Genomic DNA, 22,282 nt, shown 5'->3' on the forward strand with positions numbered 1-22,282 from the left:
AGAACTTTCAGTTTGTTTTTGTAATCTATCATGACTCTTCTTCATTCACCCGTAGCTTTCGGTACAAGTAATATCAACAAATTATTATCCACCTTGCAAACCGTACTCTCCCCATCTCCATTTATTGGCCCTATCATTTAGTTGCATTGTTGCTATTGTTTCTGCGAGATACGCGTATGTCAAACACTTTTCTATTCATCTTATAGAATATCTTGGTTCTGACCATCAAATGCCATTGCTGCAAGATAGCACTTGTCTGACTACCTATTTGAATAAGGTTATGCGATTGTATGATGATGTCTCGGACAGCGAGTGCATTATAACAGTAAGGTTGGCTGGTTAACACCGTACTGCTTATCAAACAATACCGACTCCTTATCGTTGATTCATCCCAAAGTTTTCAATTCAGTGTAACTGAACGGGATGCGTTAAAAACAAAATCATTTTTATCCATTCATTTGCTTTTTCCCATCAAGCTGTTGAGCCGACTGAACATCGTAGAATGAAAAACATACAGCGGTAAAACTTTGCGGTGTTTGACGAATGAAGATTTCAATAAAGTGCATCAGTTGTTTCAATTAAATTTGTACAAAAAAATTCACAAATGAGTAGCATGGGATACGGGAGATGGTTTTCGAAGGTGGGCAAAATACACAACACAGTAACACATGCTCAAAAAGCGTTCAACGATTTTGGCATAAATAATTCATGGCTCTACAGGTACAAATGGAAAAGTTATAAGAATGACGCTTCGGAAATCAAAGTACACTCTACGAAAAAGTTGACAGCATTCAGATATAGCAAGAGCTTTCACATCTTATTGAAAAATAAAAAGGTACCATAGTGTACACTCCATTCCTTTGCCGTATCTCGCTGTGGAAAGCGTGCTGTCCATTTTGCATTCTTGTGCAGTGGAACACCGCGACACGTTATACATCCGTAACTCCGTACCGTAACAAAGTACAGTATCGTTACGGTTAGCCATGTGCAAGTTCTTTTACAACAAGCAGAGCAGTGCGTTGTATACTATTACAACACGCGCATAGCACGCAATTTCCATTGTTTTGCGTCACATAATCGAACTCACCGGACAATTAATCATAAGCTTACAACTACATCAGCTAAAACCATATCATACATTTTTACGGCACAGCTACGCACTCTTAGTAGTCATAAAGATAATATTAATTGTAGTTATAGCACTTACCCCCAAGTGCTATTGCCAACGACGTCTGTGTCAGTCCTACAAATTCAGATCTATTAACGTATTCTTCCACTACTTGTTCATGTCAGCGGCCGATCTGCCTCTGTGCTTTCCGGATGCAGTTGGTACCGTTATAGCACTCACATTTTGATGGCCAGTGGATTGGGAAACCACCGCATTTGTCACTGAAACAGGGCTAGGCAGAGACAATGGGGTCATCGCCGTATTGTTAATAATATTGATTTGCTGAGTAGCTTGCGGTTGTGCTTGCTGTTGCTGTTGATGCTGCAACAATTGTGACGCTTGTTGTGATTGTTGTTGAATATGGATTTGAGTCGTACCTGGTTGTGGCTGGTTAGTAGTTACTGCAATTATTTGTTGGGTATGTTGCTGTTGCTGCTGTGATTGTTGTTGCTGCTGCTGTTGATGTTGCTGAACGTGTTGCTGTTGAAGCTTTAGCTGCAGCTGTTTCGAACTCATTATAAGCTGATTTGCCGTTGTATTAGAGGTCACGTTTAAGTTATTACCCAGCTGCCCTGTATTATGCGATCCTAAAAAAAGCGTTAACGCATTTTCATTATGTTAAACCACTAAACCCATTTATACATATTACTGAATATGTTTCGTTTAGCGGTACGGCAAGCAGCCGTCCCTAATGAATAACAAACATATGTATATTATTCACTCACCTGTAATCGGGGTAGCGATTTTTAAAGCGGATCCGCCTGCTGAGGCAATATGCTGCCGATGCTGAACCACACGCGCTGCCAGCTGCTTGGCAGTTATCGGTGTTGTTCCCGAGCAGCTCACTACGGGCAACTGTCCCGCGCGAGGACGTTGACTAATATTGAGTAGTTGAATCTGTTGTCCAGGTTGACCGGTATTAACAGCTAACGGGGTACCGGTTCGTATGTTCTGCTGGCCGAGCCCTTTCATTCCAGATGTTACAATTTGAGCTGAAATAATTTTTACCGATAAGTATGTGCGTGAAAAGTACTTACAAAATTTTTGTGAATTCAAATTACCAATTGGAAGAGAAAGTAAACTAGATCCACTCGTTTGTGGATTTGTAAGAACAACTGTTTGTGTCGTCTGAGAGTTACCGGGCAGTAGGTTACCTGTACCACCAGCATTAATGGTATTCACAACTTGCGTTGTGTTGGTTACTGGGACTGAAACTAGTAAGCTAGTTGTTTGGTTTGCATTTCCCGCCGACGTGTTATTTAGCGCGCCCGTACCTCCCCCGGATGGCGTAGAGGAAAGGGATAAAGAAATGGGCTGCGCAAGTCCTGGTATTTGTACCTGTAATTCATAGAACATAAACATGATTAACTGAAACAATCTATTTGGCTCTTGAGTATAACAATAACTAAACAAATATTTTTCACATTTATAATGATGATAGATTGATCAATTTACAACAAGGTGCTGACAAAAAAAACAATGGTCTAAGCTTACCTGCACATTTTGCAATCCGGGGATGGACGTCATTGCACCGTGAAGGCTGGCAAAGTTTAATCCTTGCAAATTGACCGTGGTAGGTTGTTGCGTTTGATGGGCGGGTAGCGCCTGCGTCTGACTGTGCTGCGATTGCTGGGTTTGATGGTGCTGTGGATGGATGGTGACCTGGGGCGGAGGACTAGAGAGAGGCGATATCGATCCAGCAGGTGATTGTATCTGTATATGCGCTTGAGATTGCTGCTGAGGCGTTTTTGGTGAAGGTATGGTAAACTGCAAACCGGGACTCGCTGCCGGCAAGTTATTATTAGTTAGATTTAAGCTACTAGAGGAAGTCAGTCTTTCTATTAATGCTGAGTTTGTGTTGTTACTACCACACGCGGTAGAGTTGCTGTTGGTACTTGGGATGTTGCTGCTACAATTTGCATTGTTCGATACCCCACCTAAGCCAACGAGGGTCGACGTACCGACTACAGACACCGAGTTCTGTAACGATCCATCTCCATTCCCACTGCTGCTGGTAGCTAGTTGGGGTTGTACTACCGCAGAAGTGGTCGTGTTTGAAAGTAAAGCGGTTAAGCCGGACATGTTGTTGAAGATGATGTTGTTTGAGTTAGCACCATTTAATGTGCCTGTGGTGCCGCCGCTCCCACCACCGCTCACTCCATTGCTGGCCAGAGAAACTGAGGACGTGTTGGAGTGATCACTGCCAGGTGAAGCGATGCTCTGTATCTGTAGTTGTTCCGGTACCACTGTGCGGCGCAATCCGTTGTCCGACGTGATGCCTGCAATATTGCTAACGTTAACACCTGTTGCAATGTTTGCCGAACTTTGCGAAGCAGCGAGACCCTGAATTTGCATCTGTATGCCTTCAGCAGTGCCAGAATTTCCCGTTGCACTAACGCGCCGTATCGCTCCACCGAAAGCAGCAGCAACGACGGCAGCCGTGGATGTTGACGTACCAGGGTTTGAATTGATATTCAGCACACGCTGATTTGCGTTATTAATAATAAGCTTGCTTCCCGCTGATGTTAATGCTGTGCCTCCGCTAAACGAGGCAGCGTTTGTCGTCGAAACGGTGGGACCAGAAACGTTGACACTCGAAGTAGCACCGACTGCTGCAGCAACATTAAAGCTCTGTGGCAGATTGGAGGTGGTCAGGATGGCGGGCGGTGATGCCAGCTGTGTAGCGAGAGCTGACATAGTAACGCGTATATTTCCTCCTGGTTGCTGTGATTGCTGTTGCTGGGATGCTGTTTGTGTCGATGTTTGTAACGGTTGTTGTTGTTGTTGTTGTTGCAAATCACCTGCTTGTATATTGAGGATTTGTGTTTGATGATTGCTGGCGCTAGTGCCACCAGTAACGGTGATTAGATTGGTATGGTTGAGAATACGGTTTTGGTTTGTCTGTGCCTGTTGAATGTTTATCTTTCGCCCACCAACACTATTGAAAAGGGCCGCTGCCGCGTTTCCACTGATCGTCGTCGCCGTACCTCCCCCTGTTGTTTGAAGATGATGTATTGTGTGCTGCTGTTGCTGCTGTTGTTGTTGGCTCTGTTGTTGTTGTTGTTGTTGCTGCAGTTCAGTCAATGTTTTCCCAATTGGTAGTGTAAGACTACCACTCAATACCGGTGAATTGGTCATTGCTGCTGGGGCACTGTTAAGAAGACTAAGAATAGCGGCATTGCTACTCGACTTCGCGCCGGATTGTTGTTGCTGTTGCTGTTGCTGTCGGTTCGTAAACTGATTTGCTGAGTTCATAATGCTTATAGCAATTGCCTTTATCTCCGGATTTGTCGTGTGAATCGATGCTGATTGTTGTGTTTGTTGCGATTGCTGTTGTTGCTGATGCTGTTTTTGCTGTTGATGTTGCTGTTGATGTTGCTGTTGTTGCTGCAGCTGCGGCGACTGTTGCGGCTGCTGCTGCTGTTGGATTTGTACCAAATTTTGTTGTTGCGTTTTCAGTTGTACTTGTCCCGAGGAAGTTGACTGATGTGAAATAGTTGATATCAAATTTCCCGCTGTATCACGCGACACCTTGGTATTGTCCAGACGTACGAGCAGCGGAACGGTACTTCCCAAGGTGCGGGCTCCTGTCTGATTTATTATTGTTGCCGTCTGGCCTCCTGAGGCAAACGTAAAACTTTGTGCACCACTAACAGCACTGCCGACAGTGTTACTAATTGTTCCCGCACCAGCGGCCGTTGCCAATAGTTGCTGCTGTCCTGAAGCGTTAGTGGTCATCGTTAGGTTCGATATTTGTCCAGAAGGTTGCACGAGCAGCAATGATCCGTTGCCCAGGTTCAGTGTTTGTTGCGTTGGTTGACTTTGTTGGATCTGCTGCTGCTGTGCCGATGACTGTGTTTGTATCGTTATAGTCGTTCCTTGGGAAGTTGTTACGTTGCTTGCTGTAGTGCCTGTGCCTGCACCTACAACGCTAGTCGTAGCGTTGCTTGTATCACAAGAATTTGCATTAAACAGTTGCTGCTGGTGGCTGGAACATGCTATCAGATGTTGCGGCTGTATATGGATCTGCGATTGCGTTGGTTGCTGGACGGGAGACTGATGTGGTTGTGTAGTTGACACGGCCGGTCCAATGCTTATAATATTCGGACCGGCAGTTGTGTTCGATGTAAGCTGCTGATGGGGCAAACTATGATGAACGGCAGGTTGCGATGTGGTCAATGTTGGTTGTGCCTGTTGTGATTGATTGCCAGGAAGTGTGTTTGGATTTGTTGCATTCAGTGTGATGTTACCATTAACACCCGTGGCCGTCGCAATTTGTGATGCTAAAGCAGGATTTGTTGCTTGCAACCGCGTCAGCAGCGCCTGTGTTGGATGAGATTGTAACCTTTGCTGAATCTGAGATATTTGTTGTTGTACCAACGTTTGCTGTTGTTGCTGTTGCTGTATTTGTTGTTGTTGTTGTTGCTGCAATTGTTGCAATTGCTGTTGCTGCACGTTCTGCTCTCGCATGCCAGCTGTGTGCAATACTTTGGGAACCTGTCCCGGTACCAGATGGGTAATTTTGACCGATTTTCTACCTTCCTCGGTGAAAATTTCCGTAAACTGTTGAATGTAACGGTGAGCGTGCGCTCGTGTCCCTAATGAAAATTGACAAGCCTCGCCGTTCCGTTTATTCTCATGGTAATCTCGATCAACGTACAATTCGCCAAGATACTCTGAATTTGATGGTCGTTGAAAAATAGAAAGCTTAATATGGTACACTCGAGTATCGCCTCGATTTATGACGCGGTCCGTTTCGAGTATGTACTCCTCTATCAGTTGCGGTATGCAGTCACGGCTCTCCTTAGGAGCTTCATATTTGCGGGCATACTTTTCCACGTTAACTTCAGATGGTATCGACAGTTCCGGTAGTTCCAAATTGGGTAAGTTTACCGTTGGCACCACTTCGGACGGTTTCTTAGGTAAGGTGAAACTGACCACACCACGCCGAACGCTTTGTTGGCGAGGCGGACGTGCCCGGTACTTATTGATAAAGTCGCTTAGTTCCAGCCCGAAGTTGTGTGTGAATTGGTCGGTTTTCCTCTTGCGATTGACCGCTATCTGAGAGAATTTCTTTGCCTGACGTCGAATAGGAGCCGTGTTTAGCAGTTGCCTTCGGTGATGGTGGTTGATAGACATCGTTCCGACCGCCGGATTCGGATCGAGACACAGCGGTTCCGCAGTTGCGAGCACTAGCTGACTCTCAAGCGCCAGCTTGTCCTCTGCGGTCCACTCACCCTCTGCTGTAAGAATATTCACGTCGGCCAACAAGGTCTAAAATTGCAAAATTCATTAGCAAACCTGCACCTGTGTGTATAAGTACCGAAAGATCGCTTACCTGATTGGTGGGTTTCAGTAACACGTGGAAAGTATCACAGGTAAAAATAGGAAACGATTGCCGATAATCGCGTATTTCCGCAACTACGCAACCGCAATAGAACAGCGCAGGACACTTATTTTCAAGTAGGTCCACTAACACCAATGGTAGCTCTTCTCGATCAATAGAGTCTAACAAATCTTCTTCCTCGTATGGCCATCGTATGGTTTCTTGCAGATTTTCACTATTGAGATCACTAGCATTTACCGTCAGTGAATCATTGCCGGAAATGGATGGTGGGCCAATACCTGTACCCATCGTCGAAAAGACTGTCAAGTTTGCAGATGTTCCAGTTTTCGAAACCTTTAACGGAAAACAAAATATAAAAATCATAGAGGAGATGATTTAACAGAGTCTCAGATAATGTGAGGAATAATAAATTAATTATAATAATAATAATACGATTATACATACATTTTTTCCTCCGTCGTCTTGCGATCCTAATCGAAATGCTAGCGAATATCCTTTGTTGCCAGGGTATAAGTTCACTATCAAGGTATTCAGCTGTTCGCGCAGGATTAGTTTTTCCAACAGAAAAGATGTATTCCTTAAACTAAGTCTGTCACTTTCGTTCGAACCCTCCAAAAGCAACTCCAGAAATAATTCCCTGAGCTTGTCATGTATGTTCAAACATTCGTTCACACCTGCGTGCCCAGTGTTGCTGCTTGCAGTTGGCGAGAAGCACAGATGACCATCGCCAAGTCTCTGAGTTTGTTGCAGTACCGTGTTGAGAAGCGTACTGCCATTGCCACTAATATTGCTTCCCCCACTTCCAACATCTGCTCCACTGTTGTGGTGATGATGATTGTGACGATATAGGACGGAAGACGAAGACGGTGACGGAACTAACACTTGAAACGAAGCTGAAGATGTTGAGGAAAACAATGTCGACGATAATGATGCTGATGAAGATGAGGGAGAGAGTTTCGTCTTCTTGGATGGACTCCCATAGCCAGCCGAATCGCTTGCTAGCCGCTTTTCTACGGGATGATGATTAAGCGCACCCAGCGATGAATTGGACAAGGATTTTAAAGTGTTCTCCGAAAGAGTAGTCGGTACGGCTGTTATTGTCGTCGACGTCGTCCTGCTTGTAGGCGAGGAAGATGGTGAAGGCGAGGCCAGCAATGTAGACGGTGGTGACGTGGTGTGATGGCCAGCGCTAAGTGAAGTGAAGGTAGTTGATGGTGATGCGGGACTAGGACTATTGCCTTCAGACGATGTGTTAAACAGTGGCGTACTGTCGTTAAGTAATGGACTGGGAAGATTCGGATACTGCGGCGGAGGATCTATGAGCAACGACGATTGCCGCGTAGGAGACTTTCTCAGCTTGCAGTAAGCATCATTCAGCATGAACTACAACAAATACAGATTGTAATAATAATGGTTATTTCTCTTTCGTTGGTTTTACCACGCTGGCTGATGGATACATGACATGTTCCGATATACTTACGTCGGCTTCTTGGCATGCTGTTGTTTCTAGCTTTTGCATTGTGCTTATTGCCACCACTGACCGTTATCGCTTGTTGATACATTCACCCAGACAGCGAATCAAGGAATTGCCCTCTTTAGACACAACTGTACAGAGCAAACTTGTTTGTTTTCTACATCGAACAACTTATATAAGAAATCTGCAAAGGAAACAACATTAGGTTAGATTTTGATTTTTAAATGGTAAAATTTCTGGTCGAGCAGTGTTAGAGCCACTCCAATTCGCTTCGTTTCGTCTGCAGAGAACCTATATCTACTCTACAAAAGCCCGAGTGCCGATTTGGCAGCCAATGCAAAATGCCAACCATGTGCTGCGAAATAAACTTTCGATACAAACACAAATATTCCCTTTCACATTTTCCCACGAAAAGTCGTGTTAAGGATCTTCTATTAGAAAGTAAGATTCTTCTAAGATAGATAGTAGATTAGTTTGAGGACCAGTATGAGCAATTCATTACAAATACGAGACAGTCTACACCCCTGAAACATTTAGGTCGGGTCGTCCTTGAGTGTCTCGAAAGAACGAACCCGAAACCAATTTTCACTTTCCACTTAAACAAATAATCGACTATAATACGATTGCAACACAATCCAACGTTTAGCCGAAATCCTTACATTATTTTTTCACTTTTAATCCATTTAGGAGGCTTCTGCTGGCAACTGTATAAGCTTCAACCGTGAGAGATGATTCTATCTAGTGCTGGCGCTTCTCTAACCCCTACCGTAATGATGTTGTTGTCACACGACGGAGATGTTTCGCCGTAGTTTTGGTAACCGCAAAACTAAAAAGCAGATATGTTCTTATAATCCGGCTGCCTGAGCAGTGATATCCAAGGTGGACGATAAGCTAATACCACCAATTTTCCGAAGGATCCGACGACTGCAGTCGAGGTGCATGAGAACAACAGCAGCAACAACAACAGACAGAATCCTTGTTGCCACTATTCGCAGAGCATTACTTTATCCATTATGCAGTGTAGCGTTTGGCAAACATTCGCGACAATGTTTGATTCACACTTCAACACGCAACGCAGCACAGTCTTACGGCGGTTCTGTTTTCACAAAATATTCATTTTTGCTAGCGTTTTCTTTTGGTTGATTCGATTGCCTTTTGTCCCTGCTTTTGGGTAGACTTTTCAGTTTTTCTCGATTTCGCTCACACCACTCGTTTCCGTGTGCTCTCTGTATCTTCTTTCCCTTGCCTCTGCTGGTCGTCTCTCCCTATCGCTCTCATGTGAATTTGACAATTCACAACTGACAGTTCTCTCGTGGAAAATCTGCAGCATGCCTGAACCGCATGTTTACATTGCGGAGCTTGACACTTGAGCTATGCTGTTATTTGCGGCTCCACTATTGTATAATCGATATCGTATCTTTTTCCAATTTTACTGAAGAAAAGGGGTTGATTAAGCCACATTCTTCTTTAGATGAAGCTTCACAACAAAAGTTGTTTTGTATCGGTCTATATACCTACTGCTAGAAGAGCTAGAATCGAAGGGAGCTTATGCATAATGTATGCTTCACACCGCACGATTAAACTCGTTCAAATCGTTGACAAAATCTCTCTGAATCAACACTGTATGGCTGCAATGGCATCGAACGTTCTGCACCATAATCCATGCGATTTACGTGAAGGGTTTGGCACGCTGCTGGGTAGGGAACACTAACTTACCTCCAATTATTGTTCACAAGCTAGTAGCGCACAAAAAACATATTTCTGTATTTCACACAGACGATACGTAAAATGACCAAACCTCACATACACTTTTTTCAGGTCTTTTTTTCACTTTCATTTTGTTTACTTTTCACTGGAAACCTGCTGGAAAACGTTTGTCACTGAAAATGCGAAGCAGGTCAACCAGAGCAAGCTACCGTTCCACTATTACACATGGGCGGAGAGATGTTTCCGATTCACGATTGTAGCAAGTTCAAAGGACATTAGACGAGCTACAGAAGCTGCAACTGCGTGTTTTTTTCGATCAGGAACACAAGAAATTGTGAGATGGAAATGGAAAAAAATCTTTTCCGATGTCGCTCTGGTTTATAAACATAATTATGACGTTTCATGCTTCTTGCAATTGATATCAGCGTTGCCAAACATTCGATACAATGGAATCAAAGATATTGCACTGACTACACAGCAACACTATCGCCTGCTTAATGAGCACTGTTTACACGTGTAATACATCGCAATGCTGTATGCAATATTATTTTAGTCAAAATATTTTAGATCAGTTCGGCTGTCTCAATTTTAAAGTTTATGGGTTTGTTTAAACCGATCCCATAGGTTAATTTATATTATATTATTTAGGGTTACCGCCGTATTGTCAAGCGATCTTACAGAAGTTGGCAAATAAAGATTACAAACTGACGAAAGAATTTCTATTCATCGATAGTGTAATTTTCAAACCTATCTACAAATTATTAAAATGTATTCATCTACATTTTAACCATTTGCTCTTTACTACGTTTTGTACGGCTTAACTCTGCAAACCTTTATGTATTTAAATTGCATACTGAAACTCAAGAATATTTTCGATCTATGTTGGTCATTCAACATACAAGATAATGCTTGTCTGATTTGTACCAATAGATTTATATGCATACATATATGAAAGCTGCATAAAAACTTTTTTCAATTTTCCAAATTAAAATACATAAAGTGAAGAAAAGTTCAATCAACAATCTAATAACAAGCATGAATAGTATTGTCTAGTTGTATGCATGCAAATATGCCTTGCTCATGGAGATAAGGTTCATATTGGAGAGAGATTTATATCTACGATCTACCAAGTTTGGAAATTTACAAATGTAAAACGTACGAGCACATTATTCCAAAATCACCAAAAATAGATATTAGTACGAAAGGATGCTTCATCAGCAGACTAGCAGCACAAAATGTAATTATATTGTGCTTTCTTGAAGTGCACCTTTTGCTTTTTATTTCATTTAATTTGCAAGTAAAATACATGTCATAGTGCACAAATTGCGTACGTTAAGTTTCAAACAAGTAGAAACGTCGCACGCAACAACACATTCTAGTTGAGCACGCTTGTAGAGTTGAGGTTTGCTGGTTGGTTGTGGGTCGGAAACATTCATTCATTTAATCGGATCCTACCAGTCTTCCATAGAACGTCAAGTGTTAAAGTTCGTCGTTGCGGAACACTCAAACAGGGACAGGAATAATTTTAATCAGACACGCAACGTTGTGTGCATTAACGGCGATTGAGAACAAAGTCCATAGCTTCGTCAGTGCGCATCCGTTCCCTGATCTTTAGTGACAATTAATTTTCATTTCATGTGAGGTTTGCTCTAGTACATCTGTGTTATTTCATAAGCTTTAAAGCACAAGTATTTTGAGATGCTCCTCCTGATGAACCGTCGGACCTTATCAGGTTAGTTCGCGGCGATGATCATAAGATTATAACACTGTAGAATCAATTACAACCGAACAACTAATGCACAAGGAAATAATTTCGATGTTGTTCACTAGCTTGTCTTTGAATGAAATTAGCTAACGGGTTTATGCGTATTTTCACATATCTACACATGTTTCTTTGCCGTGTCGTAAACTGTGCCGGGAGCACGTACATGAAGATCCCCATGTACGCACGCACATAAAATACATACAATGGTTTACACGGCAATGTGTGCGTTTTATCTCCTTTAAATTGACATTGTGGTTTGGGGTCATAGTTCCTTAAGACAGACCATCATGAATTAAGTAGGTACATACCTAGTAGTGACGATCGTAATACAAAATGTCTACAGCAAACCTGACTAAGGTTTGGTTGCGGATATAGTTCAGCTGATTAACCAAAGCTCTGTCAACTACAAATAGCCGCGCGCGCGATCGTTATGTTTCGTTGGTTAACAAAGAATGAAATGCGGCATAGATTATGATTACCGTTGATCTTGGGCTATTTTTAGTCGCGGTCTTAGCAGGTTCTGCCTGTTGATAAAGCATCACAAACTGGTCGACATTCTTAAGCAAGTTTTGAGAAAGGCGCGATAAAATAAATAAATCGTCTTTGTATGGATCCGTTTTTTGATCCAGCACCCTAAACAGGCTCACACAGGCAAGTTTCCAGGCAAGTTAATGCTTGTGCAACAAAACACAAGTTTTGAATTTGCTCATTCATTTTGCGCTCAACCGGTTTACGCTCCATCTCGTGTATTGCAGCAAATACCGGCTCTAGAAATAGAAGATTGAACGGGTCTTTTGCTGCGCAAATAAAATTGTAAATAAACTTGACCTTCACGATCACCTCAAGCCGAGGTTTTGTCGATGAGTCTTCTTTTAAGACCCCAAACTTTGACGATGCTAAGACGAACAGAAAGAGATGAACATTTATTAAACCAATTCGTCAACGCTTTTTGTTAAAAAATTGAGAGCCTGTTAAAGCTAATTTAACATTTCTTCTGTCATACAACTTTAAACACAAACAACAATAAGAAAGTAACATAGTAAAAAATTTAAAGAGAAGTTTGGCAACACAAGTAACTAGTTACGATTCACAAAAACCGTCTGAAAGGAAATAGAAAAGACAACTACAAAATTATGTAAATAAAAGCAACTCGAACACGTTTCACCTTCCAGATTAGAAGGACACACAAGCATTCGTTTGAAAAGCGGAATAATCGATTTATCTAAATTCATTCGTTGGCGATATGGCGTAGAGCCGTCATACTTAAATTAAAATTATATATATATATATATATATATATATATATATATATATATATATATATATATATATATATATATATATATATATATATATATATATATATATATATATATATATATATATATATATATTCCATTCATTTTGTTTTTTTTTCCAGCTGGTACACTTCGCGACCAAAAACTGCACCGGATGCTCACAACACAACCAAAAACTCAACATCCAGAGTCGCTAAAGCAACCTAGGCAGCATCCGCATGATTTCCCGGCATACAAAGGACAATCTTACGAAGACGTCGTGAAACTTCGCAAAAAGTATCTAACGCCAAATGTGACCTCGTACTACAAGAAGCCGTTGTTGATTCATAAAGGCAGCGGTGCACAGCTTTTTGACCAAGAAAAAAGTTATTTGGACATGTTTGGTGGAATAGTTACTGTCTCCGTCGGCCACTGCCATCCGTTAGTTTTTTGGATACAGTAACGATAGTGTTTTTTTTTTTAAACCATTGAAACGTGTATCGTTTTTCAGGAAAGTGAATGCTGCCTTGGAGGAACAACTACGCACACTGTGGCACACGACAAATATTTACATGCATCCCAAGCTGCACGAATATGCGGAAAAATTAGTGGCCAAAATGCCCGGCGATCTGAAAAACGTATACTTTGTTAATTCAGGCTCCGAGGCGAACGATTTAGCCATGGTTATGGCTCGTTTGTATACAGGCAACCATGACATCATTAGTTTTCGAAATGCGTATCATGGTGCGTCTCCATATACGATGGGACTTACGGCACACTCCACCTGGCGATACCCACTGCCCGGGCTTAATAGTGGTATACTCCACGCAATGAATCCCGACCCATACACGGGAATATGGGGTGGTAAGCAGTGCCGAGATTCGCCTGTTCAAACTACACGGAACTGCGACTGCCAGGAAGGTGAATGTAAGGCATCGGACAAGTACTACGAGCAGCTGGAACAAATATTCAAATATTCACTTCCACGTGGCAAGGTGGCCGCAATGTTCGCCGAGTCCATTCAGGGCGTTGGAGGCACTGTACAGTACACGAAGGGATACATAAAGCGTGCCGCGGAGCTTGTGCGCGCTAACGGTGGACTGTTCATTTCGGATGAGGTACAGTCCGGATTTGGGCGTACTGGCGAACACTATTGGGGTTTTGAAGGACATGATTTCGTCCCGGATATAGTGACAATGGCGAAAGGCATTGGGAACGGATTTCCTATGGGTGCAGTTATTACATCGCGGAAAATCGCGGAGGTGCTTTCCCAGGCCTTGCACTTCAATACTTTCGGAGGCAACCCGCTAGCATGTGCTGTGGGGATAGCGGTTCTCGATGTAAGCATATGATACACTTTATTTATTGTTAGCAGGAACGAACAAAACAGTATCATATGATGTTTTTCACACAGGTAATCGATGAAGAAGAATTGCAAAAGAACTCACTAAATGTGGGTACCTACTTGTTGAAAGGACTGCAACAACTCCGCGAGAAGCACGATGTTATTGGAGATGTTCGAGGGAAGGTAAGAATTTCCTGCTATTTGGCATGTAGCTCCACATCGTTGAATAACTCCGGAGCGGGTTTCGACGTTTGTGGCGACTTTTCATACATAGGATTGTTAAACGAAGAGACAAGATGATTGTCCACACTTTCCAAAGATACTGTTTGATCACATTCTTCGGCTGGCAGCTGCCTTTCGATGGGAAAATTAACGTCCACCGAAAGACGGTCTGCATCACTATTGGGTTGAAAACGTGCAAATACAAAAGGCGTTGTGAAGAACTGACGATTGCGAACCGCTGCTCTAAGCCGTGGTAGAAAAGTATTGTCGTAGTAGTATACGTAAAGGACTGTGAAAAAAGCGGAGTTGATGATTAAGGTCAACAGCACAAATGCCAACACTTGATCTCCCTCCAGCGGTGTATACGGTTGACCGGCATGCGTTATATAAAAACCTGGGGAAGAAATGAAATCTAATACTCGATTACACGGGACAAATGTGAACAACAATCAACTTACCGGATGCAAATTGTTTCTCGAAAAACGGTCGCAGACTGTTCATCATCCGGATACTCTTTTCGCCATACTCGCCCTTATCGATGATAATTAGCTGCAATACGTTCGCTCCCTGCAGCCGATCAATGCCAATGTGATACACCACATCCGCTTCATTAACATCCGCGGAATCAAACTTACGATGAAGTTTGTCCGTGAACGATTGCAGGTTAAACACCCCTTGGAACGAAGCCATGTTCATACGAAATAAACTACCACAAATGGGGCAACAGTGTCCTGGTGGCTGTATCGGCGAAAGGCAGTGCGGTGCAGTGCAACGCTCGTTCGAGCAAATTGCATCCATTTGACGAGGTTCCTGGCAAGGACACTTTTCAGCACTGATACATTTACCTTGTCGAATGAGTGTGTCTTCAGCATTGTAGAATAAATATTGCCCCAGCTCGGACAATATGAAATTTCGGAAATTTTCCAATCCTTCGATCGTTTCCCCAAGACGCACGTTACTGACTTCGATTGATTCGTGGTACTGCAGATCAATTGGTTTGGGCAAGCTATTTCCCGTCTCAAAAATAACTGTTTCATATTGACACGGTACACGCTCAGAATGTGGCACTGCTGCGTTCGGTGCTTGGCGTGAAGATCGTTGCTCGTCATAAGATGCCCAGTTGGCACCAGAATAGTATGGCGTACGGCCGGGGGCTTTGAAGATCGCCACAGATATCGATGACGGTTCTTGGGACACAACGTTAAGCGAAAACGAATGGCCAGGGAAGAGCAATCCACCTTGCTGTGGAAGGATGAGCCCAGATACTGTCAAAATTCCCTCCGGTAAGCCAACAAGGGCATTTAGTCTACTAGGAAAAACGATCGTTTGTTCCGAAGAAGGCAACATCATTGGTATCCAGTTCGCAGTGTCCATAAAATCTACACGTGGCAGCCACACTTTGCTACTCTGAATCACTTGAGTAGCAAACACTTGCAAAATCACGGCAACACCAATTTGTCGAGCTGTTTTCATATTGAGAGCTTGGAGTAAACTGTGTATTAGAGTTTTATAGTATCCACAATGGGGGCGTCGCAATCGAAAGCCTCAAACATGCACAAAATGTAAGTCACTGAAGAGCATCTGTTGTTATTTGGCTCTCTTGCAGGGACTGATGATTGGCGTGGAGCTAGTTGCTGATAAGGAGACGCGACAGCATTTGAGCGCTCCGCATTTCGTCGATATCTGGGAAATGTGCAAAGACATGGGCGTCTTGTTCGGAAGGGGCGGACTAAATGCAAATGTAAGTACTTTTAACATAATTTAACATCCTTTTTATTCCCTCTATCTAAACTACACACCTCTTTCGTTAGGTCAGTTCACCCTCCAAACGGAACTGATTTCATTTTTTAACAGCAAATGAACAATCATTTAACACGACTTAGAAACTAACGAAAAGAATCTTACGCTATTCCTTTTCACTTCCAACAGGTCCTTAGAATTAAGCCTCCGATGTGCATAACAAAAGCGGACGTCGATTTTTCCTTGCATATTCTTGACACTGCCTTGAGCAAGCACTCGGAAAAAGTGCGACAAAATTCGTAAAATCGTTACAATTCGATGTTTTTTTTGCAATACATCAATGGAATAGAAGAATTGTGCATCAATGAGCTGATTAACACATGAGAAAATGAATAAATTATAACATAATTTAATAAATACCGCCAAAAACGTTCAAATTTATCAATTTCGTTTGCTCCTCATCATTTAACGATAATATACATCAATTTACGAAAATCGATTTGATTAGTAAATGGCTAATTTTAACTACTTTACAAAATTGTTTGATGAAGAACCGGTATCTGCTGGTCACGGGTGAGCGAATATCAACAGCATCCGCACGGTATTGATGGATTGTATTTCTTACCATTACGATCGAAAGGTTTTTTTCAACATTGTAAATGTTTTTGTGTATGTTTGTGTTTAACTTAACATATTCATTCTGTGTACATCTAACAAACTTAAGATACGAAGTAACTTGCACCAGCTAAAGCTTTGCCACCAAAAATTCATTTGCACTTCAATTAATTCACTTGAGCTAGAACGCTTTTTTTTCTTCATAACACGGATTTCCCGAGATTCTTACAATTCGGGCTAATATTTCATGATGGTTTCAATGACATACTTTTTCATGTTGAATTTAATTACCCCTGCTACAGGTGCTACGTATCAAGCCACCAATGTGTGTTAGTCGAACGGATGCCGACTATGCACTAGCAGTCATCGATTACTGCTGCGATCAGTACATGAAGAAACAAAAACGCGGATCGAAGCGCTAGACAAACGTGCTGACTGCTTTCCAACTGTATTCTGCTGTGACATTTTCAAAACAACCCTCGAATTTAGAACACCTACGCTAAGCGTCGATAGTGCAAGTATTTTTGCGTTAAGTTATTTTATATAATCAACTCTTACGAAACATAACATTCCTGATTTTATCTGTGATGTATGCAAAGAACATCAGACGTAAAGGAAAACAATAAATTATACATTCAAAATATTACAAATTCAATTGACAAACAATATTTAGTGTCTGTTTACGTTTCACTCGCAAATCTGAAATTACTCTACATTCATAGCTCTTTATATGCTCGTGTTCCAGAATTTATTTAAAACTGTACCTTGAGCGGCCTTTACCTGCCATTTTTGACTTTGCTTGACTTATTTTACCCGTAGTAGGACATTTAGTCCTGAGTACAGGTAAGCGGTCCTGAAGGGACCAAACAGCCTAGCATAGGCTAAAGGGACCGTTAATGTTTAAGTAGTACACCAGAAGAGACTGAAATATGACAAACATGCTTGTAAAAATGGCTAAACAAAATAAAGCAATTTGCTCGTTATTTAGAGCATTGGAATGAATCGGGAATTGTGATTTGAGAGGACAGACCAGTTCTCAAACGTTCCGAATACTTGTGATGGCGGTGGATGGTGGATTGTGTACAACTACACTTCAATACTTCATTTGGTTAAAATAATAAAATACGTACATATGTACATACGTACCCTGCAAACATATTTTAAAAAGATTCATTTGCGCCAAAACAGGCTTCAGGACAGAAGTAAATAACGCGTGATTGTGATGCGGTTCTTACTAATAGTCTGGGACAAATACATGGCGAAAAGATGACAATATCTTCGAGTTTAATGCACAACCCTTACCAGGTTCATCTTACATTCTTTGTGATCTTCTTTTTCAAAATTTTGATATTCTAAGAAACATTTGCTTATCAGCATATTGAAAATGAATAGTAAAATGCATAAAAACAATTTCACAAAGACTTATTTGTTTGTGGACGGCTTATGGACAGTCAAGAATGTGCACAGTCTGATCATGGTTTGACGTGGACTGGGAGATTGAGATACTTATTAACGTGTTAGTTTTTGTTTACCTTATCCATATGTTTAATGTATATAAGCAGATACCATTGTTTTCCTGTTGCTCCAAGTATTCCGCTTACACATTATTCACACACTTTTAATCCTTCACGTCGAGTCTTGGAAGGGGCAATAAATATTGATATCCTTAAGGACAATACAAAATAATAACAACTGATTGACTTTTTTCACTAGCCTAGCGAGGAAGACTCGCACACAGTCGAGCCGTTACTTGCAGTTATGCCATAACTATGCCTCAATTTCAATTAAAATTTTTTCATCAGAATTAACATCGGCCGATGAAAGCAGGGCTGCTGAAAGTTCCAAACGGGCCTTCTGTATCACCCATATCATAAGAGCCGCACCAACAATCACCTACCAACCGAAATATGAGCATATTAGAATAGGAAATATTTAAAAGGTATTCTCTATGAATAGGAAATATTTAAGTGCTTTTGCTCTTACCTCTACTACAAATACACCGTATCCAGCGAGGCCCAGAGCAGCATTGTGATCATTTAGCACTTCATGAATTGAACGCAATTTTGAGCCAAGATAAACGTTGATAGTTTGGGCTGGGAGCAGCCCAATTACCGTCCCTGTATGGTAACTCCGTGTGTTTACAGAACTTATCTGTTGGTTACAAGATTGACGTTAAGTAAATAAGCACTTAAACATAGTTTTCTACGCCAATGACTAAATGACACGCGAAACTAAATAGAAATGAAATGATTGAGAGTATTGAAAGGGGAAAAAGCAAAGTTCAATAATAATCAAACAAAAAAATCCGTTCTTGGAGCAATAATTAGCAGTCGAACAATACTAAGACTATTTAAATCCGTAAACATTATCTTTTCGTTTGTATGAAATGCTAAACGAACTAGGATAAGATATTTGATACTCTAATATTTAGGCGCCTTTTCAATATATCTGATAATAAGATGGAAATTTTAAATAAAAATAGCCTGTCAAAGGGGCAGCTCCAAATTACATAACGAAACATTATACGAACATTGAAAAGGCGCGTAACTTCAGAATAAACCAAATTTGAGGTTTCCACATGCATATGTGTCCATACAGCATATACTTTGTTATTTCTCTGCTACTAATTTAGTGCCACATCACGTGACCATTGTAGGTTGAACATTTAATCAACACCACGTGAAATAAAATCTAACTGTAGCACGTTTTACGGACATGTCTGTGTGAAGCACTAAGAATTCAACTTACTCCAAATATGGTATTTTGCAGACCGAAAGGTATTGGCGTTAGGCGAGCAAACAGTACGATTTTGAAGGCCCTTGGTCCAGAAATCACACGCAAAATGGCACGACCCGTTTCGTTTTTGATAAGCCTAAAAAGAAGTAAAACAAACATATGTAGCTCGTTGGCAAGCTACACTTATAGTCAAACGAAAGAACATTATTCTGTCGACCAAACGACAATACACACGGGAAACGATTGCTGCCCTTATACTTAATTTTGCCTTATACTTAATGGTTGCCAAGCATAGAATTCTGCTTCATCGTGAGGCACAATACATTCAAACATTGGTAATGATTGTTTGACCCCAAACCTCTGTGGTTTTATCCATCGTTGCGTATGTTTTGGGACATGTGGTTAACCTCGAAGCAAGTACAATTTTGAGTTACTGAAAGTTAAGAGGGTATGACGGCTTAGAGAAGCTGTTATGATACCAACGCATACATGGGCAGAGAAGTATGCCGTCCTATTTGCAAACTACATCGAATAAAGACTATCTTACTGCATTGCACACTATTAAATTAATATATTGAAAAATATCTTTCGAATTATGCCATGCATAAAGAAGGTTAATTTTGTGTTTGCAAAACATATTATTTCAGCTAAACCGCGTAATTTTCATAATCTGAAAAATTTACCATTGTTAAAGCCAATAAAATTTATAATTTTTATCACATAATCGCATGGATGTATCTTGCTAGTTTTTTTTATAGAAGCGTACCTGGACAAATAAGGACCACAAATAGGGTAGTGTAGGCAACAGCCGGTCTTTGCATGGCAGGACCGAGGTTCAAATTCCATCCGGAACGTCCCCCCGTAGTGGGGACTGACTATCCAACTACGTGGTATCAGCAAGTCTAGTAAGCCGTTCGATCGCCGGGCGTGACCTATAGAAGGTCGTTAAGCCAAGAAGAAGAAGACCTGGACAATTTCTTTTTCTTATAGAGTAAGCTATAAATAATTTAACTAAAACTGCTGTTGACTATTACAAAACAAAAAATCCCAGATTGGATCATTCTTCACAGATCATTCCTAATCGACGTTATCAACGTCAAATCTAGTTGTACAATGCTTTATGTAGCTTTTCCGTACCAATTGATACCGTTCATCCCAAAACCCGACAACATGTGTGAACTCGTTGTGTGCACTATTAATTAACATGCTTCACTGTTTCGTTAGCGTATAACACAGCACATACCAGCTAGGTGGTTACAGACATGAAATACTCACTTGTGCACGGGCAGTTTGCTTTGGAGTGATTTGATTGTATTGTGTGCGATGGCTACACCAAGGTTTGCACCGATCATCACGGTCAGCAATCCGCGAATGAACCCAAACAGGTAACCGCTGGCAATGATCAGCACCAGATAGCCGACTGTTACGGGGAAGCTAACGACGATGAACATGAACAGAAATATGACAAACGTGATCCACGTATTTTGAGTTTCGATCCAGAACATAGCCCCTTTCGCGGTGTCTCGGAATGAGTAGATCAGCAGCATAATCCCAATCAGTAGGCACAGTGGAAGCAATAAGTTGAGCATGGGCTTTCGTTGTTTAGCCAGAGTTCGCTGCAGCCGGTACAGCAGATTATCGCGCATTACGATCGGTTCGGTTCGCTTTCGATCGTTAGCAACCGCTTGCCTGGCAACGGGCAGCGAGATAGGTCTTGACAAAACAGCTTCGGCAGATGTTTCCTCGAACAGTAGGCAGCTTTCAAATTGCTGTTGATCGAGCACCGATGAATGAACGTTGTTGGCCGCTTGTTTAGATATTGCGTCGTAATCAACAAGAAAGCTTCTCGGTGCTGTTGTCTTTGAAAATGGTGTTCCTTCGAGTGACACGACAGTGTAGAATGCCTCGGAAGCCAGTGTTAATGCCGGTGTGGCTGTAAAACCATTCGCTGTTTCCGTCGCTTGTTCTGGTCTGGGGAACGTCCGATTACGTGAGAATTGATGCGCCGAGTTCAGCATGGGGTTCGAAACGTATCGCGAAGTGTTGGAAAGCGATCCCCAATATGCTGGGACTGCCGTTGTCGTTGTGGTTGGAGTGTTCGATAAAACAAATGTGGGAGAAGGTAGCCCCTGTAGATTGCAATGCTTCTCCGCTGTGTTCGGAGTTTGGTGAAATGATACTGCTTGCTCATTGAATTCGATTCCATCCTCATCCAGAAAGCTCATACTGACCGGCAATCGACGCTCGCACGTAGGATGCTGAATCTGGTTAATTTAAAACGAATAACACCAATCAGTATACGCTTCTTGGAAGAGCTATCTGAGGGTGCGAGAGTTAGTGATTCCCCCTTTTTGTGTAAAACCCGAGGGAGAGTTAACCTTCCCCTTGTGAACAAACGCTGACGACAGGGCCCGTGCTGTTAAGTCGGCGCTGGGATGGTGTCAAAAACGAGCACAGAGAGTAATAGTGAAAGCTGGCTTTCGTCAAAAAAGCAAAAACACATGACACATCTGACTACTAAACGATGATAAAATTTCCGTCATTCATCAGCGAACTTCGTTCCACGTTTGTTAATCTTTTCAGTTGCCTTGCTGACGACAATGTATAGTTTCTAACATTATGTCGGTCTAAAAGGACGTACCAAAATAGGCGCGCAGAAATATCGATCCTTCTTTCGCAGTGTTACCAAAACGAAACACGCAATAACGTGTACATTTATAAAGATTGTTCGCCTAACGTTTGAACATATTCCATGTTTTACATTGCAAAACCACTTTCGCTAAAGATAAATTCATCTTCACCATCAAAACACCACCACCAAAAGAGAGGAGAAGCAAATATACAAATTTACCAATTTTGCACGCAAACGGTACGCATTGTTCACTC

The 22,282-nt window shown here is 41.8% G+C and overlaps 4 protein-coding genes across 5 annotated transcripts in view; 1 reads left to right on the forward strand and 3 right to left on the reverse strand.

The window, feature by feature from the left end:
* Positions 1-1,222: 1,222 nt before the first annotated feature.
* LOC126567737 (mucin-4) lies at positions 1,223-8,772 on the reverse strand. The gene is made up of 8 exons (XM_050224006.1): positions 8,756-8,772; positions 7,996-8,173; positions 6,960-7,898; positions 6,507-6,848; positions 2,663-6,442; positions 2,230-2,506; positions 1,894-2,160; positions 1,223-1,755 (listed from the first exon to the last, which is right to left on the reverse strand). The coding sequence occupies exons 2-8, from the start codon at positions 8,032-8,034 to the stop codon at positions 1,277-1,279; spliced, it is 6,123 nt and encodes a 2,040-aa protein (XP_050079963.1). The 5' UTR covers positions 8,035-8,173; positions 8,756-8,772; the 3' UTR covers positions 1,223-1,276.
* Positions 8,773-12,884: 4,112 nt separating this feature from the next.
* Positions 12,885-17,097, forward strand: LOC126568174 (alanine--glyoxylate aminotransferase 2, mitochondrial). 2 transcript variants are annotated; one of them, XM_050224613.1, is made up of 5 exons: positions 12,885-13,179; positions 13,250-14,078; positions 14,153-14,266; positions 15,912-16,046; positions 16,963-17,097. In XM_050224613.1, the coding sequence occupies exons 1-5, from the start codon at positions 12,914-12,916 to the stop codon at positions 17,080-17,082; spliced, it is 1,464 nt and encodes a 487-aa protein (XP_050080570.1). In that variant the 5' UTR covers positions 12,885-12,913; the 3' UTR covers positions 17,083-17,097. The 2 variants fall into 2 exon arrangements, with proteins under 2 accessions (XP_050080570.1, XP_050080571.1); XM_050224614.1 differs by lacking the exon at positions 16,963-17,097 and adding an exon at positions 16,235-16,428.
* On the reverse strand, positions 14,281-15,799 carry LOC126568409 (protein amnionless). The gene is made up of 2 exons (XM_050224879.1): positions 14,764-15,799; positions 14,281-14,699 (listed from the first exon to the last, which is right to left on the reverse strand). The coding sequence occupies exons 1-2, from the start codon at positions 15,776-15,778 to the stop codon at positions 14,281-14,283; spliced, it is 1,434 nt and encodes a 477-aa protein (XP_050080836.1). The 5' UTR covers positions 15,779-15,799.
* A 1,281-nt stretch (positions 17,098-18,378) lies between the features above and the next one.
* LOC126567992 (protein pangolin, isoforms A/H/I/S-like) overlaps positions 18,379-22,282 on the reverse strand; it is a 51,411-nt gene continuing 47,507 nt past the window's right edge. The window contains exons 2-4 of the mRNA XM_050224386.1: positions 19,409-19,532; positions 18,644-18,811; positions 18,379-18,553 (exon numbers count right to left, since the gene is read on the reverse strand). Coding sequence (XP_050080343.1) covers positions 18,428-18,553; positions 18,644-18,811; positions 19,409-19,532 — 418 coding nt within the window. The 3' untranslated portion in view covers positions 18,379-18,427. The remainder of the gene's footprint in view (positions 18,554-18,643; positions 18,812-19,408; positions 19,533-22,282) is intronic.

This window comes from Anopheles maculipalpis, chromosome 2RL (genome assembly GCF_943734695.1).
Source record: "Anopheles maculipalpis chromosome 2RL, idAnoMacuDA_375_x, whole genome shotgun sequence".
NCBI classification, from domain to species: domain Eukaryota; kingdom Metazoa; phylum Arthropoda; class Insecta; order Diptera; family Culicidae; genus Anopheles; species Anopheles maculipalpis.

Coding starts and splice junctions, on each gene's coding strand:
- LOC126567737 (XM_050224006.1), bottom strand. CDS start 8,034: ATGCAAAAGCTAGAAACAACAGCATGCCAAGAAGCCGAC. Junction 7,899..7,995: donor CAGCATGCCAAGAAGCCGAC/GTAAGTATATCG, acceptor TATTTGTTGTAG/TTCATGCTGAATGATGCTTA. Junction 6,849..6,959: donor AAGACGACGGAGGAAAAAAT/GTATGTATAATC, acceptor TTTCCGTTAAAG/GTTTCGAAAACTGGAACATC.
- LOC126568409 (XM_050224879.1), bottom strand. CDS start 15,778: ATGAAAACAGCTCGACAAATTGGTGTTGCCGTGATTTTGCAAGTGTTT. Junction 14,700..14,763: donor CGAGAAACAATTTGCATCCG/GTAAGTTGATTG, acceptor TTTCTTCCCCAG/GTTTTTATATAACGCATGCC.
- LOC126568174 (XM_050224613.1), top strand. CDS start 12,914: ATGCTCACAACACAACCAAAAACTCAACATCCAGAGTCGCTAAAGCAA. Junction 13,180..13,249: donor TCCGTCGGCCACTGCCATCC/GTTAGTTTTTTG, acceptor ATCGTTTTTCAG/GAAAGTGAATGCTGCCTTGG. Junction 14,267..15,911: donor TTGGAGATGTTCGAGGGAAG/GTAAGAATTTCC, acceptor GCTCTCTTGCAG/GGACTGATGATTGGCGTGGA.